This window comes from Podarcis pityusensis, assembly GCF_964106645.2.
Source record: "Podarcis pityusensis genome assembly, chromosome: 17".
NCBI classification, from domain to species: domain Eukaryota; kingdom Metazoa; phylum Chordata; class Lepidosauria; order Squamata; family Lacertidae; genus Podarcis; species Podarcis pityusensis.
This window is the reverse complement of record NC_138042.1, coordinates 7,682,168-7,709,976: the sequence shown is the minus strand read 5'-3', so window position 1 is coordinate 7,709,976 and position 27,809 is coordinate 7,682,168. Positions and strand designations below refer to the sequence as shown.

General features: G+C 45.3%; 1 protein-coding gene across 5 annotated transcripts; it reads right to left on the bottom strand.

Moving 5' to 3' along the window:
* Window positions 1-1,036: 1,036 nt before the first annotated feature.
* Window positions 1,037-26,641, bottom strand: LOC308466891 (afadin- and alpha-actinin-binding protein-like). Of its 5 annotated transcripts, none has more exons than XM_080988175.1 (14): window positions 26,549-26,641; window positions 23,274-23,347; window positions 21,990-22,156; window positions 20,614-20,826; window positions 17,425-17,535; window positions 15,934-16,069; window positions 15,518-15,593; window positions 13,988-14,132; window positions 13,244-13,328; window positions 11,321-11,469; window positions 3,927-4,100; window positions 2,884-3,010; window positions 2,215-2,386; window positions 1,037-1,677 (listed from the first exon to the last, which is right to left on the bottom strand). In XM_080988175.1, exons 2-14 carry the CDS (start codon window positions 23,320-23,322, stop codon window positions 1,548-1,550), a joined length of 1,734 nt encoding a protein of 577 aa, XP_080844301.1. In that variant the 5' UTR covers window positions 23,323-23,347; window positions 26,549-26,641; the 3' UTR covers window positions 1,037-1,547. The 5 variants fall into 5 exon arrangements, with proteins under 5 accessions (XP_080844301.1, XP_080844302.1, XP_080844303.1 ...); XM_080988176.1 differs by lacking the exon at window positions 26,549-26,641 and adding an exon at window positions 25,882-26,374; XM_080988177.1 differs by lacking the exon at window positions 26,549-26,641 and adding an exon at window positions 25,310-25,359.
* Between the last annotated feature and the right edge of the window lie 1,168 nt (window positions 26,642-27,809).

Below are 27,809 nucleotides of genomic sequence, written 5' to 3'. Positions count from 1 at the left end.
ATGTATCCTGGATTAAGGCACTTGGATTTCAGGCCCCACCCATGAATTGCACTATGGCAGAGATAGCTATGGCCTATGTCTGAACATACCGTATTTTTCGCTCCATAAGACGCACCAGGCCACAAGACGCACCTAGTTTTTGGAGGAGGAAAACAAGAAAAAAAATATTCTGACTCTCAGAAGCCAGAACAGCAAGAGGGATTGCTGCGCAGTGAAAGCAGCAATCCCTCTTGCTGTTCTGGCTTCTGTGATAGCTGTGTAGCCTGCATTCGCTCCATAGGACACACACACATTTCCCTTTACTTTTTAGGAGGGAAAAAGTGAGTCTTATAGAGCAAAAAATATGGTACTTCCCCGGCACTTACAGTATTTTTCGCTCCGTAAGACGCACCTGACTATAAGATGTGCCTGGTTTTTAGAGGAAGAAAGGGGGAAAGCCCTGTTTTGGGGGGGATCAGCTCACAGTTGTTGAGCTTACTTTGCAAAGGGGAAAAATCTTGTTTTTATGGGGTTCAACTCACAGTTCTGCAGCTTCTTTAGGAAAGGAAAGGGAGCCGTTTCTACAGTTTCCAGACAGATAATCTAATCAGCCAGTCACATGTCGCTGGGGAAACAGCCTCCATCTGCAGAAGATTCAACAATGGAGGCCTGGGCAAGGGGGCGAGGCCGGAAAGGGAGCCAGTGATCGACCACACATTCGCTCCATAAGACACACAGACATTTCCCCTTACTTTTTAGGAGGGAAAAAATGCGTCTTATGGAGCGAAAAATACAGTAAATCCTACCTCTCCTCCATTATGGAACCCAAGGTGCCAACATGTCGCTAACGCCCAGGTGGTCCTGACCAGATCCGCTCAGCTTCAGCAAGTTGGTTAAAGCTGCATTGAGACCAAACACTGGGACCATGAACTGAACTCTCTCATGGTACCTGAGCCAAGTCAGTCAGAGTATTATTAGCTGCGCTGAGGCCTCTGAAATTCAAGGAAGCATACCTTTCCAAAAACCCTTCCAAAATTAAGCCAGATACCACACACGGTTAAAAACACATTTTTATTATAAGAAGATAAGAACCCTTGAAGAAACCCCCAATTCTGTGGCCACAAAAACAAGAGAAAACTTTTAAAAGAGGTAACTGAGGCATAACAGGGTGTTTAACATGTAAATTCTTAAAAACCTTCCCCACTGGAATGTTCTTGGATACAAATTGGGAGAAATGGACGCATTAACATTACACCCCTAAGAGCAGATGTATTAACATGTAAAATTCAAATGTCCAGTTACCAGCATCAGGTGTGGTTTAGCAATGATTATATCACTTCTATACTTGCACACAGAACAGTTCAATTGCATCTTTTATTCCCATTAACAGCTTTTCCTAAGCAGAAGCAATGAATAGAATTCCAAATGAGGGAAAGCCATCTCTTGTAAGTTCTACTGAGGTTAAGGAGGCATGCATTAACATTTCAGCTTCTTATAAGAAAGACAGCAAAATATATTGAAATGGAACTTTTTAAAAACCCACTCAGGTAGCAAGGTTAAGAGCATCCCTAGAGGAAGCTGTCCAGGAAGCGTTCTAAAAGGTCACCCTGAAGCTCATCTTTCACAGACACCTCAGTTTGGCAAGCTGTGTTTTGGCAGCTCCTCTTACTTTGCCAGAGCTGTGGAGGAGAAGCTGGCCTAGAAGGAAGAGACCAAAATAATAAATGAAAAATTACACATGGTTATTGTACGCCCATTCTTCCTTGTGTGTAGGCTGTTCAAAAAAAAAAAAAATCCCTTCCTATTTATGGACGAGAGGGCATTATTTATTTGTTTATTTTTTTAGCTGATTTTTATTTAATTTGCCACCAAAAAAAATCTAACATTGACATTTTGATAATGGCACTCATGCCTTTCATCCCTGTAGACAAACTATAGAAACAGAGGCAAGTGTCCTCTCTGTCATATTCATTCATTCATAAATACTCTCCAGCTGCAGTTACTGTGTCCAATCCTATCAGCTATTGATGTAAGCAACAAACAGGCATGGGTCAACAACTCACAGGGGAGTTATTTTAGCAATACAGAAAGCCTCAGCCATTGCATAAGGCAATGCAGGGCTAGGACAATGTGGGGAAATTCAGTCCGCCTGGAAGGTCATCCCCAAGTCTGGACTGGATCTCCATCAGCCCCCACCCTGCTGCCTGATTAGACCAGGAGCAACGATGGCCTTACCAGTCATCTGGGAGGAGCGGCTGTTGCCTGCACATGGTGGGACTGGTTGGGTTTGAAGCGAGGTGTTTTCTTCTTAAGACCTGCACTGGGCTGCAGCAAGGAGTGATCATGACCTTTGGATAAGGGGTACAGATGGGTTTGTTCCAGGTCCTTTGTTTGAGCAAATGCTCGTCTGTGGTCAAGGAAAGAAAAAGGGTTACAAAGCAGAAAGTCACATAAGCAGCTAAGTATGTCAAGACAAGCCCTGAGGGATCAGACCAAAGGTCCATCAAATTTAATACATCATCATCATTATCAAGTACTGCAATCTTTTTCCAGCACCAGATGGCCAGATGGCACCAAACCAAACTTTGTGGTCCCATGGAGCAGTTTCCCATTTCTGCGGCTTTTAGACATCAAGACCTATGAGCCTATGCCAGCAACACTCTGTAGCATAACTCTGCAAAATGCAAGACCATTAGCACTGTGGGATGAAAAAGTGGGACACACATTGAATAAACAAGCAAACACACAAGACAATAATACTTTTGGAGACCTCTGAAGACAGAGACAGACAGGATTTCTATGCATTTCTGCCTTTACGTATCTACTACAGAAAACATAGGCGTAACCACAGTAGAACACACCTGCCATGTGTTTTGAAGCTATACTAGAGGTGGAGACAATTACCTTGCACCCCTCTAGCAGCCACTGGGGCAGAGAGCCTTCGGGTAGGATCTCTCACATCAAATCCTGGCCATGAAGACAAGAATCCTTGTTGCAAGAATAGGGCCTTGCGTTGCTCAAACTGCTTCCTCTGCCAAGGAGAAGAAAACAAGACAGATTATTATCTATTTCCAGAATTCTACCAATCTCTCAGTCATCTTGAGAACACTCAGAACTTCTCCTTCCATGGCCCAAAGCTCAGTGAGATGATCAACTTGTGGTTGAGCTATACTGCTTAAGATTCTACTCACAATAATCCTCTCTGTCATATTCATGCATTCATTCATTCTCTCTCTCTCTCTCTCTCTCTCTCTCTCTCTCTCTCTCTCTGTCTCTCTCTCTCCATGCAAAGAACTAGATGTTCAAGAGAAGGGTCCCAGCCTAGCCTTTTCCCTGACATGCCAGACTATGAGAAAGCAATTTGACTTTGTGTTTGTTCCTGGGGAAATAAAAGGTAAAGGTACCCCTGAATGTTAGGTCCAGTTGTGGACGACTCTGGGGATGTGACGCTCATCTCGCTCTATAGGCCGAGGGAGCTGGCATTTGTCCGCAGGGTCATGTGGCCAGCATGACTAAGCCACTTCTGACGAACCAAAGCAGCGCACAGAAACACCGTTTACCTTCCCGCCGGAGCAGTACCTATTTATCTACTTGCACTTTGATGTGCTTTCGAACTGCTAGGTGGGCAGGAGCTGGGACCGAACAATGGGAGCTCACCCCGTCATGGGGATTCGAACCACTGACCTTCTGATTGGCAAGCCCACTTGAGAGTGGGGTTTTAAGAAGATGAATCTAACAGGGATGGGGAACCTTTGGGCCCTCCAGATGTTGCTGGACTACAACTCCCATCATCCCTGACCTCTGACTGATGGGATTCAGAGCCCAACAACATATGGAAGGCCCACATCTGCCCTACCCTGTTTCATCATTCTGAAGCAGGCATTGCTTGTTAAAAATGTATAAAGGTGGCAACTTGGCGTCAGGTCTTCTGGAAAGTAACTGCCTACCTCCCACCCCAGCCGAATGGCCGCTTCCGTGAAGTTTTTCCGCTCTACTTCAAATGCTTGTTTCTGCTCCTCAAACCTATTCTGTTCTTCTTGCAGCAACTGCTGTTCCTCCAGAAAATAAGATCCCTTCAGGTGAGCTGGGAGCTCTGAACTGGAGGCAGCGGTCAATTGCTCCTGAAAGGAATAGACATGTCACTTTGGGTGGGAAAATGAAATGAAGAAACAACGGATTTTTTCTCTGTCATCCACCATTACGGGGCAACATCTTGTACCCAACCCCATGTTAGCCCTGCTGCCAATGCTACCAATCCAAAATGTCAAGCATAAAGTGCTGGCCTTCTTTCTTATGAGCAGCGAGACAAATAGTTGCTTACAATTGGGGGGGAAACCATTATATGGAACTTGCCGAACTGACCAGGAGACTCTGAGACCAGAGAGAAGAGACGGTGGAAGAAGATTGGAAGAAGTTTAAGGAATATTTGAAAAAATATGTTAATATTTAAATATTGGAATAACTTTGGAAGTGGATATAGGCTGTAGGGTTAGAAGTAGAAGATAGTGTGTTTTAAAATAGTATTATTTGTAAGTGATAAAATGTGAAGTTATTTTAAGTGTGATAAAAAAAAAGATGCTTAGAAACTATGATATATGTAAACTGCTAAAGATGAAGTAAAATGAAAATCAGATAGGTGGGACTTGGGGAACCCACTTAACAATGTTTAGAAAAATAGGGATATGACAAGAATTTGTTTGTATTGCTTGTATTTTCTGTTTGTGTTCTTTATTTGTGTTATAAAATGAATAAATTTTTTTTTGGGAAAAAAGCAATTTGGGGGAAAAACCACCCCTCCCATCACAGAAAGTTGGGCCCAATATGTGTGAAATATAGCATTTATGGAACGCTTAACTCACTTATCAGAGGGTGATAAGAGGAATACCAAAGAAAGATGGGTTTGACTCTCGGTTTATATCATTTATTAACAAGAGTAGAGTAATCTCCCTTCCATGTGGATGACTGAATGCAAGAGTTAACACCTGTACATGTATTTGTCTTGGAAGACAACATGTTTGGTAACTGATTTTTTAAAAAAATAATTCAGTAAAGTCTGTAAACAAATAAACGAGCCACCCTTTCCGATTACAGAGCTTTCCGCCAAGGGGAGTAGGAACAGAACACGTCTCCATTACAAACTTGCATTGGTTCTGCCCCAGTTTTAACAGCCATGCGTTTCCCAGTAACTGAGTCCTGGAAACCACAGCTTGGTGCTGGTAATTCTACGGTCAGAACTATGGTTCTCATTGTTCCTTGCAAGAAGGCAAGACTACCAACCCGTTTGTGGTGCTACATGATTCAGCCAGTAGAGGGAACTAAAAGGCTGAACTAACAAGGGATGAAACTTCACAAGCACCTGCTGCTGATGGTGTGTGGGGTTCAGCCATATAAAGTCTGCAAACAGCAGCCTGTAAGTACAAGTCATAGACCTTTTCCCACAGCCCAATTATTTGTGCACCAACTCACAGAAAGAACCCTGCTCTTCCATCACACTTGCTGCAATTCCATGTGTACTCAGTCACCTGTCCTGATGAATTCAGTACTTTAGGATGAATTCCAGTTACCTTAGAGTACTTCCAACTTCCTCTTCCAAAAGGAGATCCCCCCACTTCAGCCCAAGCAAACTCTCTAATGCTCTGTATGCAACTTCCCCCCTTCCAGTGGACATTTGGCACCTGCTTGCTGGCCTCGGTCCAGTATATCTGAAGGAGCGTCTCCACCCCCATCGTTCTGCCCGGACACTGAGGTCCAGTGCCGAGGGCCTTCTGGCGGTTCCCTCGCTGTGAGAAGCCAAGTTACAGGGAACCAGGCAGAGAGCCTTCTCGGTGGTGGCACCCGCCCTGTGGAACGCCCTCCCACCAGATGTCAAAGAGAAAAACAACTACCAGACTTTTAGAAGACATCTGAAGGCAGCCTTGTTTAGGGAAGCTTTTAATGTTGAATAGACTATTGTATTTTAATATTCTGTTGGGAGCCGCCCAGAGTGGCTGGGAAAACCCAGCCAGATGGGCAGGGTATAAATAAATTATATTATAATATTATTATTATTATTGATCTTAGTTTGTGCAGCCAGAGCATCTGGGCAGGATAACTGGAGATGTGATGCCAGCTACATGCACACTCAACCCCTGCCCATCCTGACTATTGAGAGTGTCAATTTCAGAAGGTTTTGCTGGCCATGATCATTGGCTGCTGTCCACAAGTTGTGCAATATCTATATGAAACTGCAAAGAAGCACCCAGGAGTTTGGAGTTCAATATGTTGTTGACAACACACTCTATTTTTTATTTCCACTTCATGAAAAAGCTGCATAGAGGTTCTGAACTGAGCCCTAGAGGCAGTAGACTTCTTGTGGGCAATGTGAAGCTTAATCCAGACAGGACAGAGGTGTTCCTGGTTAGCAGAGCTGACTCAGAAGTGTGTAACTGATTTTTGATGGGGTAGCTTTCCACTTGAAAATAGGTGTTCCCATCTGGGGGTTCTTCTGGACTTTGCTAACACCTTAGATGCTTATGTATCTGTTGGGTTTGGAACTTAACAGGTTAAGAAGTTCCCATGATGCCTCAGCATTCTGACGTCAGCTTTCGAAGCTGGGAGGAGCTGGGGGGAGTTTCGTTTCTCTGTTCCCCTCTGGTCTCTGTGAGAAAGAGGTCGCAGTTTGTCATGGCTGCGGTGAGCCCAGGAGTTTCCTGGGGAATGTCGGAATAAAGAACTGTAAATAGACAAACCGGGCTCTGTGTGTTTGTCTGAAGCTAAGTGAAGCTACGTGACAGTTTTCGCTGCTGTGTTCAACTCTGCTGAGGCGTGACTGGAGAGCTACTGGAGACGGAGCTGAGTGGCGCAGCTCGGAGGAAGCGCGCCGGGCATAAAGAGCTAATTGTGGATCGTAAATCAATTAGCGGGGGTCACGCCAAACCAATAAATCAATTCCACAGGTTATGGGTGCTTAATCACCGATTGTAAAACTGTCACTAGAGCTGCCGGAATGCGTTTGAAGTCGCTGGAAGGAGTTTTTGCCTGTTGCTAGGAGGCAAAGGAGAGCTGCGGAGCTCAGAGCAGCTGAAAAACACTAAGTGGTTGCCTGTGCTGAGAGCTGAGTGCTGGGAGCTGAGAGCAGCTGGAAAATCGTTTCCCCACGGATGGGTGCCGGAGGAGCTTGTGATCTGTGAGTACAGCTTGGGGCCCCTTGGGAGAACGGAAGACTATGGCAGGCGGCCAGGTCTTGGAGGACGTTCCGATTGAACAGCTCACTCTAAGAAGTTGGGCAAGGGCGTAAAGTCAGCAAGGGCTGCCTGGGATGTGCTGTGAAGCTTCAGCAGGAGGCCAGAGCCCTGGAGAAGTATTGAGAAAAGCCTAGAGATGGCTGGTGCCCCTGTTCCTGATGCTTTAGCCTCAAGGAGTGCTGGTGAGCAGATCGGGGGGGCGAAGGATTCCAAAGGCTTGTCCACTGTGCGTGCTGGAGTGGAATGTCAACAAAGCAGGTTCCCAGAAAGCCGCAGTGGGAGCCAGGCCAGAGGGGGCGGAGCTGGCAAAGAGTGCTTTTCCGGAAGAAGGAGGCCAGCTGGGAGGAGCCCCGGGCAGTGTTTTTCCACTGGAGTTCGTCGTTGCTACGTGCTGCCCATGGAGAGCGGAGACAGCTGGGCAGGAAGGTCCCAAGGTCAACCAGCTGAGTTCTCATGGGAATCAGTCTCGGAGAGGAGGCCAGCGTGGGAACGCAAGGGAAGGACGTGGTTCAGACGCTGGGGAGGGTTGTTTTCTTATCACTGCTTCTATGGCAACTGTGAAGAACAACTCCAGCCAGGACACGGTGATGCGCTGAGTTTTGAATACTGCTGTTGGTCATCACCTAAGCGAGCCTGCTGGCGAAATGCGGAACTGCAGGGCTGTTTCAACAGGACACAACTGTGATGTTAGCAGACGGAATGAGAAAGTCTGTTTCTGCTGTGGCTAACATGTTTTTTTCTCCTTTACAGGAGGAGCTAGAGGTCTACGTTGTGCCGGGTCTGAATTGTTGTTTGTTATCTGTATCAGCTCTAATGAAGCAGGGATACAAAAATTTGCTTTGAAAATGACACCTGTTCCATTTTCAGAGGGGGGAAACAAGTGGCCAACGTGAAAAGGGGGCAGAACAATCTCTTTGTTCTGGAGTCACCTCTGGAGGGTGGTGGGAATGCTGGAAAAGCACAGGCGCAGTGTGCTAAGGTTCCCAGTCATGTGCAAAAGCTGCACAGGTGCACAAAAGGGTACAAACTCCGGAAATGTGGGAGGTCCCTAGGGTGCAGGGCATGCAAGGGTGCACAGGTACATGGTTTTCCCGGGTTTGGGAGGGTAGCCAAAGAGCCCTTTGAGCTCTTTGAGGCAGGTGGTCCAAAGGTTCAGGAAATGATCTTCTGTGGATATGATCCTGCAACCAATGGGTGGAAGTTTGCATACCCAGAGGGTGATCAAACCAAGCTGCTGGTCAGTAAGCAGGCTGAGTTCTGTGAACAGGATGGGTGTTCAAGACTCAGGGATAGTCCTGATTTTCTCTCAGAATGTCTGTCTGATTCTGAGGAGGAAAGGGAGGCAGAGGCTGATCCCGGTGATGGGGACAAGGTCCAAGATCAGGGTTCAGAACCCGGTGATGGGGACCAGGTCCAAGATCAGGGTTCAGGGCAGGTCTGGGCATCTCCAAAGGTTGTGAAAGGAGTGTCCAGGTGTGAGGCTTCATCTCCGGTTAGCGTAATGGAGAAAGCTCACAAACAGGGTGTCAAGTCAGAGGGGGAAGAGTCTGACGGAGAAGACACAACTGCTGGCCCAAATGGGTCAGTAGGGTATCAGGTCACAAGTGCGTGGAAAAGTGTCGCACAGTGTGATTCTGGGAGTGTTGAAGGGGTTCAACAGGTGCCTGGGAAAGATGCCGGGAAGTGGCATAAGGCAAAGGGGAAGGTGTTGAACTCAAAAAGGTCTTGTCAGAATGGTTCGGCAAGAGGGGGTGTTGGGTTTGGAACTTAACAGGTTAAGAAGTTCCCATGATGCCTCAGCATTCTGACGTCAGCTTTCGAAGCTGGGAGGAGCTGGGGGGAGTTTCGTTTCTCTGTTCCCCTCTGGTCTCTGTGAGAAAGAGGTCGCAGTTTGTCATGGCTGCGGTGAGCCCAGGAGTTTCCTGGGGAATGTCGGAATAAAGAACTGTAAATAGACAAACCGGGCTCTGTGTGTTTGTCTGAAGCTAAGTGAAGCTACGTGACAGTTTTCGCTGCTGTGTTCAACTCTGCTGAGGCGTGACTGGAGAGCTACTGGAGACGGAGCTGAGTGGCGCAGCTCGGAGGAAGCGCGCCGGGCATAAAGAGCTAATTGTGGATCGTAAATCAATTAGCGGGGGTCACGCCAAACCAATAAATCAATTCCACAGTATCAGCACCAACTATGCCCATTCCTTGAGGCTGCACATTTGGCTAGGGTGACATGCACTTAAATTGCATCCCATCTGGATTCCTGCAACAGGGCTGCCTTTGAGGAGAGTCCTTGGAAATTTCAACTGATTCAGAATATTGCAGCCAAGCTGTTTATAGAAAATGTGGCTTCTTTAATTCAAATACCTACGCTTGCAACATATGAACACAGTAGGGGACCCCTGACCATTAGGTCCAGTCGTGGCCGACTCTGGGGTTGCGGCACTCATCTTGCTTTATTGGCCGAGGGAGCCAGCATACAACTTCCAGGTCATGTGGCCAGCATAACTAAGCTGCTTCTGGCGAACCAGAGCAGCGCACGGAAACGCCATTTAGCTTCCCACCGGAGTGGTACCTATTTATCTACTTGCACTTTGACGTTCTTTCGAACTGCTAGGTTGGCAGGAGCAGGGACCGAGCACCGGGAGCTCACCCCGTCGCGGGGATTCGAACCGCCGACCTTCTGATCGGCAAGTCCTCAGCTCTGTGGTTTAACCCACAGCACCACCCGCGTCCAGTACTAAGCCATAAATCCTGGTTTATAAAACCATACTGTGCACAAGCTAAGCGTTGGTGCATGCAGCTTAAGCCCTCCCACTTCGCACAACTGGCTAAACAAACCACAAAGCGGATGGCTCGGTGTTATGTCTGAACCCAGGATTGTGGTTTGTTTCACTGCAACAAACTATGGCTTTAGGCAGGCTAGCAATCAAAGCTTGCTAGGGCGGAACAAACTACGGTCCTAGGTTCAGGCACAAAGCTAAACTATCTTTTTCTGGTGTGTTTTCCAGTTTGCACCAAAGAAAGAGGGAAGTGAGAGTGACCAATACAATTTAGTGAGCCAAGGGTGATGGCTGAGGTTTAGGGCTTAGAACTGTGTGTTTCAACTGCTACAGGCTTCCAATTTGTTTCCAGGCACAGTTCAAAGTGCTGGGATTGACTTTATGGCTTGGGGCCAGGATAACGGAAGGACTGCCTTCTCCAGCATGAACTGTCTCCCTACTGAGACCCACCTACATGTCCCAAAGCCCCCAGAAATATGCCTATTTAGAACTAGGGTGCTCTTGGGTATGCGTCAGCAGCGAGTTGAAGGCTCTGATACAGCTTTAAACTGTAGTCATTGGCACGTCATCTATCAATCCACTGGGCACCACTCCTGGTTCTTCTCAGTGCAACAAGCGTATTTTTGCACGGTGCACACTTGTAGTTCACAAGAGCCTCATGCCTTGCAGCAATAACAAATACTGTACTGGGAGGTTTGTGTGTGTATTCTGCTCAAATGCACAAGGAATCCAGTTATTATTGGAGAGCCTCAGTTTTCAAGTTTCTAGACCTTATGGGTTTTTTTTTGGAAGAGCTTTAAAACTGTGTGAGAAATGCCTAGAGTTACTGGATAAAGCTTCAGGTGGAGTGGGCTTGCTTTAATGCCCATAGCTGACCCAGGCTCCCCACCATGCAGGGCAGGTGCTGAATACAAACAGCCCTTCCTATGGCTGCCTAAAGCAGGGACAGGCAACCTAAGGCTCAGGGGCTGGATGTGGGCCAATCGTCTTCTCAATCCGGCCTGCAGGCGGTCCAGGAATCAGTGTGTTTTTACATGAGTAGAATGTGTTCTTTTATTTAAAATGCGTATCTGGGTTATTTGTGGGACCTGCCTGGTGTTTTTACATGAGTAGAATGTGTGCTTTTATTTAAAATGCATCTCTGGGTTATTTGTGGGGCATAGGAATTCGTTCTTTTTTCCCTTTTCCTAAATATAGTCAGGCCCCCCACAAGTTCTGAGGGACAGTGGACCGGCCCCCTGCTGAAAAAGGTTGCTGACCCTTGGACCTAAAATCTGATGTGCCACCTGCAGAGGGCAGACAGGAGAGCCTGGAGAATGGCCAAAATTGACCAAATCTTTCCTTTACCTGGAAACATTGCTGCTGCAATGCAATCAGCACTCTGCTCTCCTCAATTTCTCCCTTTAGCTTCATGATTTCCTTCTCATGATCCGTCACGCTGATTACAGGGTCTTGCCCACCTCCCTCAGATACGCAGGAATCAGCAGCATAGACAGCTGTGGAGGGAAAGGTAAAGCAGGAATGTGTCTTTATGGAGCCCAACATTTCAGCACTAGGAGGCTCAGAGAAGGAAGCTACAAGAGAGACACAGATTTTGGAACATTCGAACTCAGGACTTCCAACGCATCAGCTTGCCTGGTTGGTCCAAAAATGTAAAAAACAATTTCAAGCTGCACTTAAAGAGATTTCAGGATCAGTGTGGTTTGGTGAAGAGAGTTGAAAAGCTAGACTCCACTGCAAGATGGGAATAAACTGATCTACCTCACAGGGTTGTTGTAAAGTTCTTAAAGTACCTTGCGTATTTTTAAAGCTGAAAACTGGATCAGTTCGTTATTGTATGCAATATTTTTAAAGATAACAGTGTACATACAAACACACCTTTCCAGGTGGTGTGTCTTAAGGCAATCTGATAGGTCAGAGCAGGTTCACCTGTTGCGTTCCTAACATACCACGCCTTTGCTTTATAAACATCACTGCTAAGGAAGGCTGCATTCTAGTACTAACAATGCACCAAGTTCTGATATAAGCAAGTGCCCTTGTTGCCAGTAAACTTTCCTGAGCAAAAGGCATTATAGGAAGATTACGGCTCTTGTTGCTTTTGAATTAGCTCCAGCCAGAATCAAAGCTGAACAAAACACTACAAAAAATGTCAGCCAGACCACCTTTGTTGGTTCTTTTTGAGCTGATGACAACTTCTGGCTTTTCAATTCAGGCAAAAGGGGGCTTGCCCATACCACAAGAGAACAAGGCCAAGTAACCAAGCTTTCATTCTGCTATGCATGCAAGGTTCCATGCTGTGTTTTACTGCTGCTAAGGTCTTGCACATGTCATCCCTGAACTGAACAACGTTAAGAACCAACATAAGCCAACATAGGAACCGGGTCTGACATGCAATCAAATGTTGTAGTGTGGATTTCAGCCAGCCTCTCTCCCCACACCCATTATGGAAGCAAAAAGACCTTGCCCTGTGTAATCCCAGGTTTGACATACAGATAAGTTGCTGTATGCAGAGGAACCATTACAGCTGCTATCCTCCAGGAATGTGCGCAATCCTTTTGGAATCTCATCCAATCTATGTCCGCGACCAGTGCCAGATTTACGTATAAGCTAAACAAGCTATAGCTTAGGGCCCCACTCTCTTGGGGGCCCCAAAAAAATTTAAAAGGAAAAAAACTGGATATACATTTCCAAAATATAAGTTCAACAATTACCGTATTTTTTGCTCTATAAGACTCACTTTTTCCCTCCTAAAAAGTAAGGGGAAATGTGTGTGCATCTTATGGAGCGAATGCAGGCTGCGCAGCTATCCCAGAAGCCCGAACAGCAAGAGGGATTGCTGCTTTCACTGCGCAGCGATCCCTCTTGCTGTTCTGGCTTCTGAGATTCAGAATATTTTTTTTCTTGTTTTCCTCCTCCAAAAACTAGGTGCGTCTTGTGGTCTGGTGCATCTTATAGAGTGAAAAATACGGTACTTTGATAAAATACATGTTTTGTTATGTGCAAATGGCTTTAGATACCTATTAGGACCATAAATGACCATATAGCATATATTCAACACAAAAAAGAGCGGCAATTTGTTGTTGACAAAGGACAGCTGGACATATAAAGGGCCCCATTACCTTCAGTAGCTTAGGGCCTCATCAAACCTAAATCCGGCCCTGCTTGCAACCATCACTGGTCCCTCTTTTCCCAGGGAATTTCCAGGGTAAGAATAATGTGATATGGGAGCCAAAAATCAGTGGAAAGAACTTGCAGCTTCCAAAACCATACCTTGACCCCCAAGGGTCTTGAGGCTGCTCTTCAGCCTGCTCCACTGCTCCTGGAAGGCCTTGTATGGGCAGCTTAGCTCTGCATCCTGGAGAAGAGAAAGCAGCAGCTCAGCACCAGAGAAGTCAGAGGACTAGCCATCAGAGAACTGTGGATCGCCCTCACATCAAATGTCAAGGAGATAAGTAGATATACAACCTTCAAAAGACATCTGAAGGCAGCCCTATGTACGGTAATGTTCTGCTACATTTTTGTATTATGTTGGAAGCCACCCAGATTGGCTGGGTCAATCCAAACAGATAAAAAGGTAAAGGAACCCCTGACCATTAGGTACAGTTGTGGCCGACTCTGGAGTTGCGGCGCTCATCTCACTTTATTGGCCAAGGGAGCCGGCGTACAGCTTCGGGGTCATATGGCCGGCATGACTAAGCCGCTTCTGGCGAACCAGAGCGACACATGGAAACACTATTTACCTTCCCACCGGAGTGGTACCTATTTATCTACTTGCACTTTGACGTGCTTTTGAACTGCTAGGTTGGCAGGAGCAGGGACCGAGCAACGGGAGCTCACCCCGTCGCGGGGATTCGAACTGCCAACCTTCTGATCGACAAGCCCTAGGCTCTGTGGTTTAACGCACAGTGCCACCCGCGTCCCTCCAAACAGATAGGCAGGGTACAAATAATAAAATTATTATTATTAAGTGGCAGCGGCAACTGCTGCCAGCCAGGAGCCCCACAAAACTCTTACCCGGGCGGTGTCAGTCCCCAACAGCTGCTCCACATCTTGGCCCACTTGGCTCAGCAGCTGCTTCAGCTGGGCATTCTCCAAAGCCAGGCCCTGCTCCCGCCGTTCCTGCTTGGCTAGCTGAGTACGGTAGAGCTCTTCCTCCTTCCTGCCAGAAAGGAGAATCAAGAAATAATGGAAGATGGATACTGCCTTCCAAAGCCTAAACCAGGCCCAGGACTACCACCCCCTGTGATCTTCAACAGCTATCCACCGTTAGGATTCTTTTCCCGTGCTGCAGTCATGGGATTGTTTTTATCACATGATGGTGTATGTTTTCATTCCACATTGTGGGAAGTCACGGAGACAGGATGTTTGTATTACTGTGTTTCCGTGATGTAGGACGTTTGTCCTTTGTTCTCTCTCTCTTTGCTGTCTGATGCTGAAGAGGAAGGAGCTGAGTTACGATGCTCCGAGTGTGTATATGTAAATAAACGTAGTTTAGCCAAATGCTGCGCTACTGAGTCTGTACGCTGACTGCCTTTACTCTGCTGATCCTGAAGTGTGCTGATGCCTCTAAGGTATCAGTTGTTCGGGCTGGAGAAAGATTTTGAATCTCCCGAATGAACGACCAGGAGGGAGAGAACATGCCAATCGGGCATGTGTCTTTGCCAGACTCCTACTCGTGTGTAGGACCTCTTGACATCCACCACCTCTTGATAGCCCATTCTTGGATTTAAGAATTCACCTGGAATTCCATGCAGGCTGGGAGGGTGGGTAAGGATAAGGCTGGGAGGGTGGGTGGGTAAGGTTCCATACCCAGAAGCTCTAGGTAGCGATGGGATAGGGAAAATCTCCTGTCTGAAACCCTATAGAGTCACCAGCAGTCCATGCAGACAGAACTGAGCTAGCTGGACCAAAGTCTAACTTGGTAGATAACTAAATAAATAACCATGTTCCTATCAGCTAGATCAGCTACCTTTAACCTTTCCAGACCCATTACCCACTTTTAACCCAAACATGCATTCGGGGACCCATTTCTTAATATTTTACCATACGTTTGCATGGTGGTAGTGCTTCTGTTGAAACATTGTCCAGCCTGGACACTGAGGTTCAGTGCCAAGGGCCTTCTGGTGGTTCCCTCACTGTGAGAAGTGAAGTTACAGGGAACCAGGCACAGGGCCTTCTCGGTAGTGGCGCCCACCCTATGGAATGCCCTCCTGTCAGATGTCAAGCAGATAAAAAAAACCTATTTGACTTTTAGAAGACATCTGAAGGCAGCCCTGTTCAGGGAAGTTTTTAAAGGTCAATACTTTATTGTGTTTTTAATATTTTGTTGGGTGCTACCCAGAGTGGCTGGGGCAACCCAGTCAGATGGGTGACATATAAATATTTTTACCCACCTTGCATAAGGCTGTGACCCACCAGCAAGTCCCAACATACCAGTGGAAGATCAGTGCACTAGATTAGTCAATCCATTTCTGTGTGCAGCTAGTTCTTTCACACACTTCTTAAAGCCCCTGGGTCCTTAACAGACAGGTCCCCGTGACTCACCTGCCAAGCGTTTTCCCGGTTTTCCACGTTGCTCTCCTACCATCAACCCGGGGCAGGGTGTTGAGGACTTCAATTGCTAGAGACAGCAAGACTAGCCTGAGTAGATCAATATTACACCATCTCTTTCCTTGCCCCCAGCCCCAGGACAGAACTTCCCTTCCCCAGACCCCACAGCCAGGTTCTTGGAGCCGAATCCAAATTGTGCTGGAGCAAGCAGCATACGGAGTCCTGCATTGCAGGGGGTGGGTCTAGATGAACCTTGGGGTCCTTTCCAGTGCTATGATTCTATGATTCTATATACTAACTTCTCCACTTTCCATTATTCAAGTTGCAAAAGGAATTTTTCAACACACCCAGATGAAGTTCTCTTGCCTCGAACTTCCACACTCCTCCACCTTACTCCCTTGCCCACTTACTTCCTCTCTTGTCTTTCTTGTCAGTCACCAGTTGGCTCATCTTCTCCCTGAGTCGGAGTAGCTCTTGCTCCTTTCTTTTCATTTCGTGGCTGTGCTGGCTCTTCTGGTTGCCCAGTGCATTCAGGAGCTTGGCGATCTTTTCAGACAAATGCGGACTGCTATCAGCTAGCGACCCACCACAACTCCCTTCGTCTGACCCCGCTGAAAGTTCTGTGTTCTTAAGAAGTAATCCCAAAGTCTATCCAGACTTTTCCCTCCGATGTATCACAGCCGGTCAACTTGTATTGCCTTTTATTCTATTCGCTCTCGCATACATGCCTGTAAAGGAGTTGCTAAATTGGCCACGGCAGCAGCCTGCTTAGCGGGGTAGCGCTGGCACTGTTTTTTAAATGTGTGCTTTAACATCATCAGCCACAAACCCATTGGGTGGAAAGAAGAGGTGGCCATAAATGGGGTTGAAAAAATCTTAAGAGTGGTATTCAACTATGTTTACTCAGACTAGAGTATTCAACTAAGTAGACCGAACCAGGGCTTCCCTCTCCCCACCAAAATTGATGTAGGATTCAGAGAGCCAAACCATGTGTAGCAGGAGGAGAGGGCAGAGTGTTCCACCAGGCAAGCAGAAATGTGTGCACTGACGGTGTGATCTGCTTAGCGCTACGTTGAACCCCCTCCTGTAGAAATTAATGGATGTGACCTAATGGTACCAATTATTTTGATTGGCAAAGCAGAGGAGATGGGCAGAACCATCTAGGAATTATCTCAGTCATTGGGAATGTATGACTGAAGACTGTCGGTGACAGGAGAAAGACTGGATGATGATGATGATTATTATTATTATTAATTGAATTTATATAGCACCCTATATCCGGGGGTCTCAGGGCAGATCACAGAATAAAATCAAGATATAAAACGACAAAATATGTGATAAAAATAAAAACAACAACCCAATAGCCCCCTCCCAAAATGCACATTTTAAAAGGGCATAGGATGTAAATCATATCAACCAAAGGCCTGGTTAAAAAGGAACGTTTTTGCCTGGCGCCTAAAGGTGTATACTGAGAACTTCCCTGGGGAGAGCATTCCACAGACGGGGAGCCACTGCAGAGAAGGCCCCGTTCTCGTGTTGCCACCTTCTGGACCTCTCAAGGAGGAGGCACATGAAGGAAGGCCTCATAAGATGATCTTAGGGTCCAGGTAGGTTCACATGGAAAGAGGCGGTCCTTGAGGTATTGGGGTCCTGAGCCATTTTATGGCTTTGGAGAACCTTGGGACGGCTACACCCAATTTTGACCAACAGAGGAGCCTCCACTGGGGTTTATTATGTCCAAATTGCATTATTGTGATGCTCTTTTAAGCTGGCCTCCCTGTTCCCACCATAAGTCTCTTTTCCTGCTGCCAATTAATGAGAAGTGTTGCCAATTGGATTTTCCATCTCCACCATTAGAAAGCCAAGGTTCATTCAGTCCTTTTCCCCCTCATTCCACTTACTTCATCCTTTTCTCCTTTCAGCATGCTATTCAGTTGCTTGTTCTTGCTTTGAAGTTGCTGCTCCTTGCTCTGCACAGCTGCAATTTCCTGTTCACAAGCTTCCACCTGGTCCTGAAGTTTTTGGGGGGCAGGGTGGGAATAAGCAGGAGGTGTAAACAATTAAGGCAAGAAAGACCGCGTCTCTCTCCCTGCACCTCCCACCCCCAAAAGATAAAGCACCCCACTAATTATATTGCTGAACAGGGCAGGTGGATGATGTATGGGTTAATAAGTCTGTAGGGAAGCAAGCAAATACCTATATAGGCCCAGTTCACACATAATGCTAAGCCAAACCATGGCTAGGTGCAAATGAGCGGATTGTTTGATGTAGAACACACTAGCAGCATGTTCATAAGTACCGTATTTTTTGCTCTATAAGACTCACTTTTTCCCTCCTAAAAAGTAAGGGGAAATGTGTGTGCGTCTTATGGAGCGAATGCAAGCTGCACAGCTATCCCAGAAGCCAGAACAGCAAGAGGGATTGCTGCTTTCATTGCACAGATTCAGAATATTTTTTTTCTTGTTTTCCTCCTCCAAAAACTAGGTGCGTCTTGTGGTCTGGTGCGTCTTATAGAGCAAAAAATACGGTAAGTCCACTACTTTATATCACTGCAGCATGCTAGGCCTCTCCTCGTCCTGGCACCCTCTCCTTGAGAACCCCTAAAGATCAAGGAAAATAGATGATCACACAACAGTTAACCCTGTATGATCTTTTTGCTGCTGCTTAGAGTAAACAGTGTTTAATTTACAACAGAGACAGCATGTTATTGCACTGCCCAATCCAGATAGTTGCTGTTCCAGTAAACTATTTAAGAGTTTCATACTGTACAGAAAGTGTCCTTGAACGGGGACACTTTGATACAGCTTCTTCTGCCTCACCCATTTCTTAGTTGCCATTACACAGAAAAATATTTTGAACTATTCATTATTCAGTGGAAGTTTTTTCCCCTTATCAATTGTGATTTTTTTTTTTTTTTTTGCTGCGCTCACAAAATTTCCTATGAGCTCATGATTAGTCCACAGAAAACCCAGAAGTTAAAAGGCACTGATTATATAAGGTAACACTTTGAACATTCTGAAGCGCTATCTCAGTAATTCTTACAGCAAACCTGAAAGGTAGGGCAATATTATCCCACACTGCGGATCAGTTGGTATAAATGAAGTTTCATAATCAAACAACGATAGAGGATAAGGATCCAGGGATCACACTAAGGGTGGCCAAATTTTGCACAGCTGCCATAAAACTCAGGGAACAAGCTGTGCTATTACAAAGACTAAGGCCTCAGATGCAAACTCTAGATAATATTTTAGAGACTAAGACCTAAACCACATTTCTAATGGCTGTCATATTCGTATTGTTCATTGTCATATTTGATTGCTAAATTCAAACTTAATTCTATTGTGTTTTATGTTCGCTTAGTACGTGAATCTCATCTGGGACCGTAATAAATTTTATTCATATTCAGTTTCAGTTTCATAATCAAACAATGTCCTTTATACTTTACTCAAACATAAATTTACTTGGATGCAGTGCCACCACCTATCTAAATAAGCCAGCTTTCCCCTTAATGCATTGCCGGCACTGAAAAATGACTGATAAATCACTATTATTAAATAATCAATCAATTAATTAATTGTTGTTGTTTTGTTGTTGTTATATACCATCTTATACAAGATGTGTGCAACATAGGTGGCTCGATTCAACTAAACAAATGAGCTGGCAGGAGCCAGCGATTCCCCCTAATGCAATGGGGCTTCTCTCCCATATCCCAAACCGGCTCAGAAGAACCCCCAGAAAAGCATTGGAGGAGGGGAGGAGAGGGGTGATCACTCCTATTGTCTTGGATGCTTTAGTTGAGATTTCTGCATTGCAGGGGGTTGGACTAGATGACCCTGGGGCCCTTCCAACTCTTACAATTCTACGAACATTGAATTCCTCTCAGGGCTCTTAGAGATACACACAGGACTCTTAGAGATACACACCTAATACATAACTTACTCCCCTCCACAAAAATTCAGGATCCCTCTGACAAATTGCGCCGCAAACTCCGTATATAGAATTAATGTGCTAGGGATGGACTCCAAGCAGGGAGGGAAATCAGGCAATGGAACGGGAAGGCTAGAAAGAAGTGTCTCTCACTCAAAAGAAAATAGAAGCTTCTGGTGATGGGGACAGACTGACTCATGCACATTTATAACGTATATGTTATTTTTGGTAGCCATCCTGAGATCTAAGGGGTATAGGACTGAAAGAGGCACTGGCAGGACTGAGCGGAGCGCAAAAATAGGACTCTCACCCCCCCCCCCCAGGCTGGCTGTCCCCACTGCTCAGTTCTGTGGAAGGAGGAACACATGCTGTCTTAACAGAAAGGAGTATTTCTGAAGAAATTCAAGAGGCAGACCTGTTACAAGGCGCAGAAAAGCAGTGGATTTCATTTTTAATACAGTGGTACCTCGGGTTACATACGCTTCAGGTTACATACGCTTCAGGTTACAGACTCTGCTAACCCAGAAATAGTACCTCGGGTTAAGAACTTTGCTTCAGGATGAGAACAGAAATCGCACGGCGGCAGAGCGGTGGCAGCAGGAGGCCTCATTAGCTAAAGTGGTGCTTCAGGTTAAGAACAGTTTCAGGTTAAGAACGGACCTCCGGAACGAATTAAGTACTTAACCCAAGGTACCACTGTACTATTAGACAGGCAGCAGACTGGAAAGCACCAGGAAATTCTACGGTTAATTTCAGCAGGACTTGTGTAGGAGAGGTTTCTGCTGGTTTGTGTACCAAGCCAGAGGGAGGTGTCATTTGGATTCTACCCCAGGGGTAGGCAAACTAAGGCCCGGGGGCCGGATGCAGCCCAATCGCCTTCTCAATCCAGCCCGCAGATGGTCTGGGAATCAGCATGTTTTTACATGAGTAGAATGTGTGCTTTTATTTAAAATGCATCTCTGGGTTATTTGTGGGGCATAGGAATTCGTTCATATGTTTTTCCAAAATATAGTCCGGCCCCCCAAGGGACAGTGGACCGGCTCAAGGCTGAAAAAGGTTGCTGAACCCTGATCTACCCCAAGACACCCAAATGCAGAGATTGGACCTGAACAAGCTGAGATGCACTTATGGGATGAACAGAGTAAAAACCCAGGAGCTCTGACCTTGAGTTTTCCATGTCGTGACCTCAGATAGTCCAGTTCTCCAGCCCGTCGCCTTTCCTCTGCCTCCAGGTCACCCAGCTTGGCAGAGACACCTTGGTAGAGATTCAGCAGTCTGCAAGCACTGTTAACTAATGCCAGGAGGTCAAAGCCGTGCTCAGCATCTCCAGAACCATCATCCTTATATAGCGCAGGGAGCCCCAGCATCACCAGTTCCTAGGTAGAGAAGGTAATTAAGGAGAGAAGAGTCACTAAAGGAGTCCAATGACTGTTTAACTGCAACTGCTTTTCTCCAGGTTCTGTCCACCTTACCATTAGGTACTCAGTTTCTCTCCCGGCTCATTGGTTAACTTGCTTTCACCATCTTCTTAACCAGTCCTTATACAGGTGCCTACCAGCACACCAGAAGTCTACCCTTCTGTGATCCCTTCGCAGGAGACAGATAGCGCCAAATTCATTATACAGCTCAGCTTTAATAGAAATTTTGATGCATCCTCAAAACTACCCTGCAATTTGAAATGTATAAATCTAAATCATATAATGTTGGAAATGTAAAAAGAAAGAAGGTTCTTTGTATCATATGTGGTGATCTTGTAGTAAGGTTAAAGCTTACTGGGGAATGATATACAATGAATTGAAAAGGATGTTCAAAATAACCTTTGTAAAAAAAAACACCAGAAGTTTTTCTTTTGGGAATTATAGAGACAGAACTACCTAAAATGTATAGAAACTTATTCATGTATGCTACTACAGTGGCAAAAATGTTACTTCCCCAAAAATAGAAAGAAGCAGAAGTCCCAGCAAAGGAAGAATGGATACAAAAACTTATGGAATATGCAGAAATGGCAAAACTTACTAGAAGAAAAAGAAATCAAGATAACATATATTTTTTTAAAAAAAAATGGTAATGGTTTATTACATTAATTATAAACAGATATGAAACTGCAGGTTATTACAATAATCCTGCCAATGTTTTTAAGAGTATATATTTAAAGAAGATGAATAAATGAGCAAATTAAGTTAATCTGGATATGCAGAAGATATTAAAAACAAATTTGAGGAACCACAGAAAGAGGGGAAAGGAAGTCAAGTTTTAAAATGTCAAAAGGATTGTAAAAATAGTGAAATGTATGAAATTAATGAAATGTATAAGCTTGAAAAGTACAAAATAAAAATACATAAAATGCAAACAAAAAACAAAGACCCAACTACCCTGCAATTTGCACAGGAGCAGGTAAAACCTCTCAGTTGCTACAACCTGCAGCTTGACGTTACCAAACTAGACAGCAGCAGACAGCTGGAAAAGTAGATTCCTTCCCTGTAAAAGGCTCAGTCCTGACTTGCACACAGTGACTTTCCTGCCCAAGGCCATTGCTCACCTTGTTAAGGTAGGAGATACAATGATCGACATTGTCACTCCAGCAGACAACATCGCCCAGGCCACCAAGGTCTCCCAGAAGCTCCCCAGAGTCAGGGTAACCGGCTGGGTTGCACCCATCAGCTGAAAAGAGGCCCATCTCAGAAGCATAGCTGAAGAACTGTGTGTCTGTGAGGAAGAGGACAAAGTAATAACACAGGAAGATCCAGCGGGAAGACATAGGCAGACGGTGGAAGAGGGACTAAAAGATGTCTGAGCTGTAGGTGGGTTGAACACTAGCGTGATGGACCTCTGCGAATCCAAAGGACAGAGGAAGTGTGGGAGTGAATGCTAAGCTGGCGTTTTCATGCATGCATCTGCACCCGTGTTAGAAATTGAGATATGGAAGCCAGGAGCTAAATGGCACCTTAAGCTGAGGCTATGGGTGCAACAATGGAATGTCTAGGCATGCTTTTTTTATAACAAGAATACAAAGCTGAAAATGAATGAACTGCAGCTAAAATATTATGTTCATTTTTCACATGGTCTAGTCCTTCCCCTGCCCACCCCCCTAATATTCTTAAGAATATTCTTCTCCAGTCTTCAGAGAGTAGCTGGAAGTGGGGAGGCAGAAAATCCTTCCACTCTGCAGTTTTAATCTGAAATCTTAGGCACAGTACTGCGCCCAGAGCTCAGAAACTGCTTGCACTAATGAAATTCCCTGTCGCAAAATGCGTCTTAGAACAGTGGGAGTTTTGAACACACACAGAGAGAGTTTCTTTACCCATATATTTGTGCACTCGGTAACATACTGGTATAATAAAAAGCTTGAATGTGAACCAGCCACTTAATGACAGCCGTTTCAGTAGCACCAGTTGTATACTTGAATACACAGCCATATAGAGAAAACAAGCGCAGCTTTTTTGTGGGAACTGACTATAGGGTACAAGGCTGCAGAGATAAAACCCCACAGGTCCAGTAGTCAGGAGCCCTGCTCCACAAGGAAGAATCAGTCCAGGAGTAACAGTCCTAGAAAAGCAGAGTAGCTCTCCCACTAGCTATAGCACAGGCCATTTGGTGCCTCACTATCCCTCTTGCTGAGCCTAAGCTACTTCACAGGGTTGTTGTGAGGATAAAAATGTGTCTCTTTGGATATAATAATGTACACTGCTTCCTTAAGCCCCTTGGAGGAAGGATGAGATAGAAATGTAAGAAATCAATCAAACGAGCAAATGCTGGAAAAGTTAGAAACTCCGGCAAGCATCTCTAGCTAAGATGCCTTACCAAACGGTAACTGCACAGTTACCTGTGAATAGTTGCTCCCCTGGAGTATCTGGGGCAGCTGAGGCTTCCATTTTTTACCAGGGGTTCACTAGAAATCTAGAAAGAAACTAAGAGTCATTACTATTATTTTGACACTCCTACAAGGTCCACAATGCAGCAGTGACACAGGAATCTGAGCTCTTCTACACCCTGGCTCTCTTACAAGAACTCACACATTAATTCTATTTTAATAATCACTACCAGTTGCTAGCAGATATAGATTCATTTTTTTACTTGCCAGTACTGAATTTACTTGCCAGGTGGATGACTGAGAAAACTGAATGTCCCTCTAGGTAACAGGGCCTCACATTGCTTATGAGCTGAATTTCTGGAGAGCTTCTGAATTTAGGTAAAAAGAAAAAGCACAACCTTGGAGGCCGTACACTTGTCCTGAAGCGTGTTTTTTGGGATTCAGAAAAGTGTGTAATTTCCCCCACACATTATTCTGCAATGCTTTTCCATCAGATTGCCTCGGAATAGCTCTGTCACACAGGTGGCTTCTGCAAATCCTGCCCTTTGCCCCATGCTTCTGTCAATTTAAGGCAGCGTTCGCCAAGCTGGTACCGTGCAGATGTTTGGGATGAGACAATTCTCAAATGCCCCTGCCCCTGCCCACTGGCTGACTGGGACTGATGGGAATCAGACTAAAACATCTGCATGGTAGCATGTTGGTGAAGGCTCATTTCAGGAATGCTGCCTGTTTCCTGGGCCAGAAGGCCCGGAGTTTATCGGCATTTTAGGCCATACTATTAAGATTGCCTGCCAAACCATATTTTACTTGTCTACTCTGTAAGGATGCTAGCTGGTTTGCCACTGTAAACATGGCCCCCACAGCATTCCTCATCCCCAGCTGTTGTCAGACTACAACTCCCATCATTCCTGACCTGCTAGCTAGGGATGATGGGAATTGTATTCCAGCAATAGCCAGGGACCCAGGTTTGAGAAACACTGCCAGAGTCTCGAACGCATCCCTCCCAAATGTCCCACCCCACATTTGTAAACTTTTCTGGACATAGACCTAGCTATGCATTTGCTACTTTGTAAAATGTACTCATTTTTTAAAAATATTCAAATATTAATTAAGATGCCTGCACCTTACCTTTTATTAATAATAAAAACACAAAGAAGGCAAAACATACAATAGAGCCCTTATAGGACAGCTGCCTGACAAGCTTTTCTCATATCTATGTGGGGAGAAAACTTGCCCTGCGGAATTTCTGCTTAAAAGGCACAGTCACCCTGCAAACCAGGCAGAAGATGGCAACCTTCATAACCACCTTCCCTCAAGCTATTAACTTTACTTTAGTATTCAAAGGGGAACCTGCAAGCATAATCATCATCTTTTAAAAAGCCAGCACTCAAATCTCCATGTTTAAAGGGGTTTCAGGCACCTATATTAGAGGGCAGCAAGCTCGTGTTTTTTTACTCAAGCTTTTTCTGTTTCCCAGTGCAGAATTATTGCCACTGTTCTCCTACTTTTAAGAAAATCTGTCACTTCCTGCACCCACCCAGACAGAAGGATAAAGAGACACTAATAACAATAATAGCAATAATAATAATAATAATAATAATAATAATGAACATATGGGAAAAGGTGTGGCTGATACTGTTAGGGAACAGGGCATGACGTCCATTTTCTCTCTCACTTCCACACCCACACCCCTCTAGCCCTTCAAACACACAATCACACACAGCATCCATAGTGTATAATAAAAAGCTATTCTTTTTAAAAAGCAAAACAAAACTTGAAATCCCCCATAAGCTTATCTCGTTGATAAAATGCTCACACACTAATCCTTTAGTTGCTCTTATTTTTTTTATCTGTAAGCCGCCTTGAGTCCCTGGCAGGGGAAAAGGCGGGGTATATTATATAAAGGAATAATAGGACCGCGTTGAAGCCGCCAACCTCGCTAGCCTAACCCTCTGCAGAGTTGTGCAATATACCCTCAGCAGCCCTGCCGGCACCAGCGAAACTCCCCGACCCGCCGTCCCTGCAACCGCAATTCACTCGCTCCTTACTAGCGCAGCGCAGACCCTGCAAGACTCGCCGGGAGCTGCAGGTCAATGGCTTTTTTCCTAAAGTTCCCGCCCCTGTTCAGCGCGACTCGCCATTGGATGGAACGGAGGAATCCCGCTCTGACGTCATGCAGTTTGCAGTTCCAATATGTTGAGGCTGGTTACCCGCAGCAGCATCAGAGTAAGGTATACTCAGTGCCGGATTTACGTATAAACTAAACAAGCTACAGTATAGCTTAGGGCCCCACTCTCTTGGGGGCCCCCAAAAAAAATTAAAGGGAAAAAAACACCTGGATGTACATTTCCAAAATATAAGATAAAAAACAAATAAAATAAAATAAAACCTACATACAGCAACACTGTTTTGTGTTGTGTAGGCTCCTATAATGTAGGTAATGGGCCCCGCCTGCTAGCCTGCTCCTTAAAATATCACTGGTTTTGTTATGTGCAAATGGCTTTAGATACCTATTAGGTCCATAAATTTCCATATAGCATATATTCAACACACACACACACCAAAAAAAACCAATTTGTTGTTGACAAAGGACAGCTGGACATATAAAGGGCCCCATTACCTTCAGTAGCTTAGGGCCTCATCAGACCTAAATCCGGCCCTGGATATACTGCAGCTGAATATGGAGGTTCCACTCAGCTATCACGGAATATTGGCAGCTCAGGACAGTAGAGAGGAGGAGAAAGATTGGCCAGTCACTTTTGTGCATGTGACAGTATGCACAGCCATTTTGTGCTGGCACCCATGGCACTTTTTTATCAATACAGTGGTACCTTGGGTTACAGACACTTCAGGTTACAGACTCCGCTAACCCAGAAATAGTACCTCGGGTTAAGAACTTTGCTTCAGGATGAGAACAGAAATTGCGTGGTGGCAGCAGGAGGCCCCATTAGCTAAAGTGGTGCTTCAGGTTAAGAACAGTTTCTGGATAAGAACGGGCCTCTGGAACGAATTAAGTACTTAACCCGAGGTACCACTGTATAACCAAATCAGCAATTTTTGATATAACTAAAAACTACTCTGAAAATGTATTATTCCAAAAATGAAACCTTCATCTGGTTGTAAATATTAAGATTATACCAGCGAGAATGAGTCTTTCTGTAAAAAAAAAAAAAAAAGATTTAAATCAGGTCTTAGTGATTTAAGTGATTTAAATCAAATCCACCCTGCTTGTGGTGAATATATGCACTTTCCCCCTCCATTAATGTTTTGTGGCCCTCTCTCGTCACCTTTTCTGCTGTTTTAGACGTGGCAGCCATTTTGTGATGTGGCAGCATGCCCCTACAGCAGCCATTTTGAGCGCAATACATTAAACGGAGCCTGCGCAGTCTGTGTTACTGTTGACTGTGAGCATATTAGGAAACTTTCCAGGTTTTGGGGGTGGGCCTTGAAGAGACAAATAAACTAATGGCGTGCTAGTCACAGAGGACATGCACAGATGGCAACGGTTTATCAGCTGCTCATGCCATAGGAGGATCCAAGGGGCCGAGGTCTCTTCTCCACCCCTACAAAATATCTGAGGGGGCTGGAGTCCCCCCCCCCCATAAAAAATTGATGGTCCAAATGATGTGCATGCGCCACATCTTGTGATCAATTATGTGGGGTGGGGCTTACCTGCCCCCCTCCCGATATGTTATCAAATTGGCTCCTGCTATCTACATTGCAAAGTGCTTTTGCAAAGTGATCGTCTACAAAAATGCTTTTAGAAAACTCCAAACCGTATCACTTCAAATGCTGTAAGGTGTGCAGGTGCCCCCTCTCTACTTGTTCCACCAAATACTTATATCCAACTGTGGATAAATGGGGTTCTAATTTTAAAAAAATAAATAAAAATATTGCACCTAGTTTAGTTCGGGATTTATGGGATTAATTTGATTCCCAGAGCCAACCCACAATTTCTGAGACACAGGTTCCCTTCTGAAACATTGCGAGAACCACAGAATTATGGAAGGGACCACGAGGGTCATCTGGTCCAACCCCCTGCAATGCGAGAATCTTTTATTAAAATGGTGACCCCCCCCCCCCCCGCTGATTAGTAGATTATTAAAATAGCAGTTTTCAGTGATGGGTGCCCATGTGAACCCTGGGACTGCTTCTCAGCCCAGTTGCAAACCACCTCCTAGCGTTCCAAGTCCTGCACAGATATCCGCTTTCCATTCTCTCTGGAAATATGTGCTCTTGAACATGCACGTCAGCTATCTTTTGCAAGAGTTTGGTGTCATTGTCTTGTTGGGGAGGGGAATACTTTTTTGGGGCCAGAGCAGCAAACTCCCCCAACAAGTGCATGCACACTTCTTCCGATACACTGAAACAGAAGTCACCAGACCCTACTGGAAGGAATTTTTTTATTTTGTTTTGACTACAGCAGACCAACACAGCTACCTGCCTGTAACTAGAACTATGAAAGCCATGATTATTAATGGATGTGGCATAGAGATGTTTGTGGACCATCCTGGGCCTCCTCCATATTGTGTGGCTGCAGAAGAGCTA

Bases quoted from the DNA above. Each gene is read 5' to 3' on its own strand.
- LOC308466891 (XM_080988175.1), bottom strand. From the start codon at position 23,322: ATGGAAGCCTCAGCTGCCCCAGATACTCCAGGGGAGCAACTATTCACA. The intron at 11,470-13,243 runs GTATGGTTTTGG...TTCCCTCCACAG, and splicing joins CAAGACCCTTGGGGGTCAAG to CTGTCTATGCTGCTGATTCC. The intron at 1,678-2,214 runs GTAAGGCCATCG...TCTTCCTTCTAG, and splicing joins CCGCTCCTCCCAGATGACTG to GCCAGCTTCTCCTCCACAGC.